The sequence below is a fragment of the Enhydra lutris genome, unplaced genomic scaffold, assembly GCF_002288905.1.
Source record: "Enhydra lutris kenyoni isolate GAN:26980312 unplaced genomic scaffold, ASM228890v2 scaffoldscaffold106, whole genome shotgun sequence".
NCBI lineage: Eukaryota > Metazoa > Chordata > Mammalia > Carnivora > Mustelidae > Enhydra > Enhydra lutris.
The window spans coordinates 215443-224018 of record NW_019154190.1 but is presented as its reverse complement, the minus strand read 5'-3'; the positions used below and the strand labels follow the sequence as shown (position 1 = coordinate 224018).

Here is an 8576-nt window from a genome sequence, read left to right as displayed (position 1 = left end):
GTTAGTTAGTTAGTGTTAAGTTCCAGATGCTAATTAGACATGTCAGTGTGCTTTCAAATAGAGAAATTGTTTCCATGAGGCTTGTCCTCAAGCTTGATAAACACATTTTGGTGCTGAGGGCCAGGTGATAGCATTTATAATCCAGAGCCTGTGTCAGACCTCAAGGGGAATGTGGGTATATGAAGAGGTATTCAACCCTGATGTCCTACATTAACAGGCTTGAGGACGTGGAGAGATGCTAAACATTATATGCAATGTGGAAGGTCTGGAGTTGAATGCAGAGGGCACGTAGCTGGGCATGCTAAGTGATAAGAATAGACCCAGGAACAGAGTGGAAACAGCTCAGCCATGCTGAAAACAGATTAAGACCACTAGGGATGCTTGAAGAGCCACTGAAATATGGCATTACTATTTTGGTGGATGCCGAGGGAAAACCCCGACTGCAGTGGATTCAAGGGGGGTACAGGCAGTTGACAAGGACAACACCTTCAAGAAGGGATGGAGTACAAGGGAGTGGACAGATGAGGGCAGTAGGTTTTAGAGAACAGAATGACATCAAGACCTTATCTTTTTCCTCTTTTTTTTTTTTTAAAGAAAGATTTTATTTATTTATTTGAGAGAGTGAGTGAGAGAGAGCATGAGCGGGGAGGTGGGGTTGGGGGGAGGAGCTGAGGGTCAGGGAGAAGCAGACTCCCTGTTGAGCAAGAAGCCTGATGTGGGGCTCAATCCCAGAACCCCAGGACCATAAGCAGAGCTGAAGGCAGTCACCCGGCCAACCGAGTCACGCAAGTGCCCCGTTTGTTCTTTATAAAGGGAGAGAAAACAAGACTGTTTACATGCTGAGGAAAAGATCTAGCAGAGAAGGACCATTGTTAATTTGGGGGAGTTAGAAAGTGTAATGTCTGCAAAAACTTCCACTGTGCTGGAGGGTGTAGAGGAACTAAAGCATTAGTGGAGGGATTTGCCTTAACTTAGGAATAGGCCTTCCATTTGGAGTAACATGTAGGAAGCCGATGCAGAGCAACTGAAGGTGGGAGGTTGGGAATTTAGTAGCCTGAGTATCTGGATATTCCCATTGGAGGATTTCAGGTTTTTCTTCAGAACAAACAGGACCTTTGCTGAAGGTATAGATACACAAGGAAGTGCTGGAAATTTGAAAAGAGAAAAAAAAATACAAGAACTAGGCACTCAAGAGAATGGAAGAGTAAGTAGCTGAAAGAAGGGTGGAGTTATTGTTCCACAGCATTAAAGACACTGAAGTTCTTGATTATAAATTCTAAAATGACAACATTTTGTGTCGTCTCTCATCTCTTTTATTGCATGGAAGCTCGTGAATGGTGGGTGGATGTTGCTTTTAACCAGGACCAGCTTTGACAATGAATGAAAGGAAAGCAAAGGGAAGGTGACATATTTAATGTATACAGGATACATGCTCAATGGCAGAGCATGGTATCCAACTGGGCAAGAAAGGACACTGATGGAGGTAAAGGTCAGCTCACACAAAGCTTCACATACACACACAAACACACACATACTGAACAAGGTATCCATAAATATTGTTTGAAAGGAGAATGAATAAACTTCCCCAAGATGTCATAGGAGATATGCTATGTCTGACTTCTATATCAGACAAAACCCATATGCAAGAAAAGAAAGTCATTGCATCCATATGTGCCTGCTTAAAAAAAATTGTTTTTGTTATTCTTAGTTTCCGAGTTTGCTTTCCTTCTGTTTTGTTATCTTTGTTTTGTTTTGTTTTGCTCTGTTGTTTCTGTTTTTGTTTTTATCTTTGGATCTGAGACTTCTAAATTTCAGAGAACACAAGAAATGGAATTTGCTGAGGTTCTTTCCAAGACCTAACATCCACATTCAGCTTGTGATATCAAAATATTTTCTTATAAAACCAAGATGAAATTGTTGTTATAAAAAGCTTGTCCTTATAAAGCATTATATGCAAAGATCTCAACTATAAAAAAGTAGCCTCTGAACTGCTAAACATGAAGAGCTACAAATATTTGTATGGCTTTTATATAGTGATTTTCCAAAATGTTCTCCTTTCCCCAGACAATGAAGCCCCCAAATGTGTCCAGTGTCACTGAATTTCAGCTGCTAGGATTCCAGAACCTTCTTGGATGGCAGACACTGCTCTTTGCCATCTTCCTGTTCATCTACTTTCTCACAGTCACAGGAAATGTTGTTATTATTGCAGTGGTGAGCCAGGACAAGCGGCTGCATTCACCCATGTATGTATTTCTCAAACACCTCTCATTTCTGGAGATCTGGTATACATCCACCATCGTGCCCCTTCTCCTAGCCAACCTGTTCTCTCACGGCCAAGCCATCTCCTTCCCTGCCTGTATGGCACAGCTTTACTTTTTTGTGTTCTTTGGGGCTACTGAGTGCTTTCTTCTGGCCATGATGGCCTATGACCGATACCTGGCCATCTGCCGCCCACTCCACTACTCTTTCCTGATGAGTCCTGAGATCTGCACCAGGTTGGTGGCAATCTCCTGGTTGACAGGTGTTGGCACAGGATTTCTGCCCTGCCTAATGATTTCCAAATTGGATTTCTGTGGTCCTAAGCAGATCAATCATTTCTTCTGTGATCTCCCTCCCCTCATGCAGCTCTCATGTTCCAATGTGTATGTTACTAGGATGGTCATCTTCATCCTGTCATTTGCAGTGCTGTGCATTTGCTTTCTTCTTACACTTGTGTCCTATGTTTTCATCGTATCTACCATACTGAGAATCCCTTCAGCATCTGGACGGATGAAGACCTTTTCCACATGTGGCTCCCATTTGGCTGTTGTCACTATCTACTATGGGACCATGATCTCCATGTATGTTTGCCCCAATGACCACCTGTCACCTGAAATCAACAAGATCATTTCTGTCTTCTACACTGTGGTCACCCCACTTCTGAACCCTGTTATCTACAGTTTGAGGAACCAAGAATTCAAAGAGGTTGTTAGAAAAGTCGTGAGAAAAAAGTGTAGTATCTATGGAGTAAGAGTGAAGGGGAGTTTCTTTGTTAGGTAATTAAAAAATATCACACAGTGGATTAATTTGGGGAATATGTGAGTGGCAAGTTCGGAGCCTTCAAACCAAAATGCATCCTTGGCACTGTGTGGAATTCCACAAGCCATAATGAAAGAGTTTCATCATGGCCCCTTGCCAACAACTGTTCAGAAGACAAATAGCCTCTATTAAACGATTTTGGGGGCAATTCTAACCTTTGAGTCTTTCATCTTCTGATGAGAATCTAATTGTATGATTTCAGGGCATGTTGATTTCGCACATTACTTTCAGATTTTACATACTTTTCTCCTGAGTTCATAAAGCATGCTGGTAGAAAGTTTTACAACTTTTAAGTACTGGTAGGAGACTGGCCTTATAGATTCAGTTCCTGGTGCTATTAGTGACTATTAAATGCCTGTGGAATGAATGAAGATATATAAATAATTACTGACCTAAATTAACTTCCAGTGACAAGAACAAAGAAGGGTTTTTGATGTGCCAAGGATTTAGATACAGGAATTTAACTTTGTAATGCTTTTTATTTTATGGAGAGGGAAGGAACATGCCAGAGGCATAAATGGAGGGAGAGGGACAGGTGGAGAGGGAAGAAAGAGAAACACTAAAGAAAGAGGAAGAAAGGAAGGGAGGGAGGAAGTGAGGGAGGGAGGGAGGTGGAAGGAAGGGCAAGAAAGCAAACAGAGGGGAAAAAGAAAGGGAAGGGAAGAATAACAGATGGGAGTGGAGGAAGGAGGGAAGAGAGGAGTCAAACTTTCTTTTATTCAACCAATATTTAGAAGACCTCTGTTACTCCTGCCTTCTATCTCATTCGTAAATTCTACAGCTATCTCCAAGCCCTTTATATATGCCAGTCCTCTTCCTGCAGTCTGATTGCCCAGGGACACAATGGTAAAGAAACTGCCAAGGGATATTTGGCCTGAATGGAGCCTCTAGTATTGAAGGACACACACACACACACACACACACACACACATAAAATGCCTTACCCAAGGAGTAATGGATTTTTTTTTTTAAGGAGTAATGGATTTATGACTATTTGTGATGTTTGCTGTGAAACAATAGAGTATAAGCAGGTTTATCTACATGGAACAGTAAGGTCTGAATCAACATAGAGTGTTATGAATGATTTCTATGTTTATGTTGTACTTTAATCTACACTTTCAGATGAGAATAAGAATGGAGGTGGTATCCCAGGCAGGGAGCATGGTGTGAATGTCAGGAAAAGAAGCCTGGGGAACATGGGGATAGAGGAAGGAGATGAGTTTGGAGACAAGTCTGGATCATTGAAAGCCCTATAAGGGTTTTTGATTTTACACTGAGACAAATGATGGATTATCAAAGGGCATCAAATAGGAAATGACATGATATATTTTGCATTTGCAAATCTTACTGCTGTTTAGAGAGAGGAGTGACAGAAAGCAAGACCTGCTGGTGTCATAGCAGTAATCCACATGAGAGAGGAGCTTGGCTAGATTTTAGGTTTGATGATGCCTCACAGATAGTAAGGCTAGGCATGAAAATTCTAGACTCATTCACTCATGCCCATGCAGTGGGGTCAGTCTGTAGTCTCTTCCCAGTCCAGTAGCCCATTTGTGATACGTTCCACATCAATCCCTGAGCTTTAGGGGTAAGTGCACTTTGACCCTTTGGCACATGTTTTTAATTCTTTTTACCCTCCTTCTTCCAACCCTTGTTTCCTCTTCCTCCAGAATCTGACCTGTGAGGACTGTTGTTAGTCTTTATCAGACCCATCCATTTCAAACATTGAATAAAAGGAAAATGATACAGTAGAATCTGAGATAGGGCAGGAAGTTGGTGACAGAAAGGAAAGTATCATTACTCTGGGATTTTGGATATAATATGAAGAAATAATCAAATATCCTATATCTCATATGGTCATTTCTGATAAATATCTTGAAAGCAACCTATGTTTAACTAGACTTGCTATCTTACCAAAAGCTTCTTTCTAATTTTAAGCTTGATAGGTAATTTGGCTCTGTGTAAGGGGAGAAAGATTATTGACCACATATGAAAGATTTCAAAAAATTATTTCAAATGGACATTTGGGTACATAAATCTGGAGCTTAGAGTAGTAGCTTGGCTGAAAGTGAATTTTTTTTTTTTTTTGCTTTGCTTTGTTTTGTTTTGTTCTACATGTAGATCCTATTTGAAAACAGAAGAGCATGCAGGAATTACAAAACATAAATTTTTAGTAGAGAAGAGGAAGCTGAGGGGAACTAAGAAGGAGCAACCACATAAATGGGAGAGCATTCGTAAGGTGATTGTACTGACTCTTCTAGGGGGAAGAGAATGGAATGGGAATGGGAATGGCTTCCAAGGAAAGCAGTTGTGTGTATGCAAACAATTACCCTGAGAAATGCACCCGTGAAAGAGCGAGATAAAAGTGAACCCTGAGATAAAACTGAGCCCAGTATTGGAAGTGTCACTGTGTTTCAAAAGAGGTAAGATTTTAGCAGCTGAGTAAGTCTGAACACTTCCAATAAGAGTCCAGTAGTGAGCGAAAACTTGAGGAATGGATATCCAGGTGATAACTGACAGCCTGGGGTTGCAGAGGGAGGGATCTGAGACAAATATGACTCAAATCAGCATTCAAAGGGAGAAGCATTTATTTACTGTGAGAGACAGAAGGGAGAGGACTTTGCAATCTGATGGGTATTCAAATAATTAGTTAGGACTTGTAGACCTCCTCACCTGTGGACTTAATCACAGGACTTAACCTGTGGGTTTATGTTTTTGAGATCAGGTAGCAGCTCTCCTTTAGCACAGAAAATGCAGGTCTAGGTTTGAAGAAGGTGATGAAGTCATTCCAAACTCATATGGTAAAATGGGATTGATAGATTTCTAAAGACAGGTGGATTGGGGGCAAAAATGATTGCCTAGATGAAGTAGGATAACACTGATTTATTGCGATGTTGAGTTGCCTGCCTTGTGCACTGTGCTTTAAGACCATTCAGCTGTTTGTGCTCAGGACCATATAATAAAATAGTTCATTTTGCGTTAAGACTTAGCTCTGTGGATAGAGTCATATATATAAAAGGAAAGACATGATAGATTCAAGAGTCACAGATTGTCAGGAAGAGATATCAATATGGGAGGGAAGTGAAGCAAACAATGACCAGAAATACAGGGTTAAGAAAAAAACCCAGCAGGATTGTGTTATAGGATTTTGTTATTTGTAATAGAACTCTCTGTGCTACATGGATAGATAGGAAGTGACGCATAGAAGTTTAGTGGCTTAAAAAACTAAAGACAGGGTTTAGTTTTAGGAGATGACAAAGCCGTAAGTATGACCATAAGAATAAGTGAGATAAATCGGATCATGAAAAGAAAGATGGGTTGGTCACATGGCTGAGAACAAACATTCTAGTAGGGGGAAAAAAAGTTATGGTCCTGGTGTCTTTCGTAAATGAGAGGAGGTAGTCAGTAGTTTAGTAAATTATCTCAATAAGGGGTGGGTAGGTTCACTACCTCTTTAGCATGAGTCTTAAAACATATATAGTTTTTAAAAGGAGGGGGAGAACAATATCCAAGGAGTATCATTTAAGAGCAGGGAGTTTATCATGTGCATAGACTGATGCTGAGATACAGGGAAAGGGAACGTTAAGCAATTCCACTTAAGACAATTAGTGCTCAGTTTCCATTCAGGCAAGGAGGTGCCATAAGATGCATCAAGAAGTGGCTAAACAAGAGACATGAGTTCCAAAGGGAGGCTTAACTGTGACTGACCATGGCTGTCAGCTTTTCTAGGCCTCTTGTGGGGGGTGAGCCTATCACTGTTCTCTCAAGGCACCACTCCCGCTTTGCATGGAGTATGCGATCTTCAATGGAAGTACAATTAACATGTTTTAAATAAAACACAATTTGATTCTCAGTTCCTTTTAAAAAGGTCTCTAGACCTTTGTGTTGTGGCATTAAAAGGGCCATTGTTACATGTGTTGTTATTTACTTCTAGTTTTGGTTGTTCAAGAACTATGATACACTCAAGGGTATTTTATTTTTAAGGAAACATTTCAGAAAATTGTTATAGCATGTATAGGAAAATTATATGGAACTTCTAATGAAGTCCATCTACTACTACAAATAAATTTTAAGTATATATGTTAACATGGAAACTATATAATTTTCCTGGTTCTTGATCTATTAACTGTGCACAATAAAAATAACATTCATTATGATGTAGACATCATTTTTTTTTTTGTTAAATATACCACTTTACCAACAACCTTATGACAGTGAAGAAAAAGGGAATTGACATTTGATCATTTCTATCTCTAACAAACACAGAACTAAATGTAACTTTAATCCCTAATGGCTCCAGCTAGATCCTGAACCATTTTTATGTGATCACATGACTTAAAATGTTTTCTTGAGGATCAAATTACCTCTAAACCTGTCATTTGAGAACAAGGACTATGACTTAATGCCTGGTTTTAACTTATAGTCCTACTCTCAACAGGCAGCACATAAGTAGACACAGGTGAAGGGCCAGAGAGGCGAACCAGGAGGAACTAGCTACTGGTAATCCTATACCAGCCCTCATGTTTGTTGACCTATTTTCTTTCTTTTTTTTTTTTTTTTAATTTGATAGAGAGAGTGAAAGAGCACAAGTAGGGGGAGCAGCAGGCAGAGGGAGAGGGATAGGCAGCTTCCTGCTGAACAGGGAGACCAATGCAGGTCCTCATCCCAGGACCCTGAGATCATGACCTGAGCTGAAGGCAGGCACTTAACAAAGGAGCCATCCAGGTGCTCCAATTGATCTATTTTCTTATAATCCCTCTCATATCTGCAATGGAGTTGGGCTGATTAGATCGACATTCATTTAGTGCACAGTGTTATAAAGTGCAAACATTACATAATACAGTGGTCAAAAAGACATTTTGGGAATCAGTCATTTCTTCAAAGTCTAGCTCTTCCACACACAGGGACCATGGCATGCCACATACCATTTAATCAATACCACTCTTAAGTAACTCCAATTAAAAAAAAAAGAAAAATATTATTCACCCATAGTAGTTTCTATTCAAATTCCCTGAGGGATCTCTGCATACATTTGGCAATTTATAACTAGTGGGCACTTCTATAGAGTGACTCTGTTGATGTTCTAGACAGGTTCCCAATTCAGGCCACAACAACCACCTTCTGATAATGGTGCACACCTGCATCCCTCTATGTAATGTGCACTGGACTGCTGAATTTGAGTTGATGTCCTCCCAGGGGCATTCTGTAGCCACTGACTAGATACAAAGACCTGCCGTTTTGGCCTAGTTTTCCATTGACTTCCCAGGTACAGATGCATTGTGGGGCAGTTTCACTACTGGCCTATTTCTGCTTCCCTCACTTGCTACAGGTGCATCTCCTAATAGGGATTCCAACAGCCTTTCCCTCTCCAGTTCCTGGATATCTACCCTTCAGGGAACCACCTTTAAAATAGAACAGAGTGATGCACACATCAATTCCAGTTGATGTGAAACAAGGAGGGGATGGAAGACAGAGTTTAGAACACATAGGACCTCACACAG

The 8576-nt window shown here is 40.5% G+C and overlaps 1 protein-coding gene across 1 annotated transcript; it reads left to right on the top strand.

Moving 5' to 3' along the window:
• The first annotated feature begins 2067 nt into the window (after positions 1 to 2067).
• On the top strand, positions 2068 to 3039 carry LOC111139403 (olfactory receptor 11L1-like). The gene has a single exon (XM_022491647.1). The coding sequence runs from the start codon at positions 2068 to 2070 to the stop codon at positions 3037 to 3039; it is 972 nt and encodes a 323-aa protein (XP_022347355.1).
• Positions 3040 to 8576: the final 5537 nt, after the last annotated feature.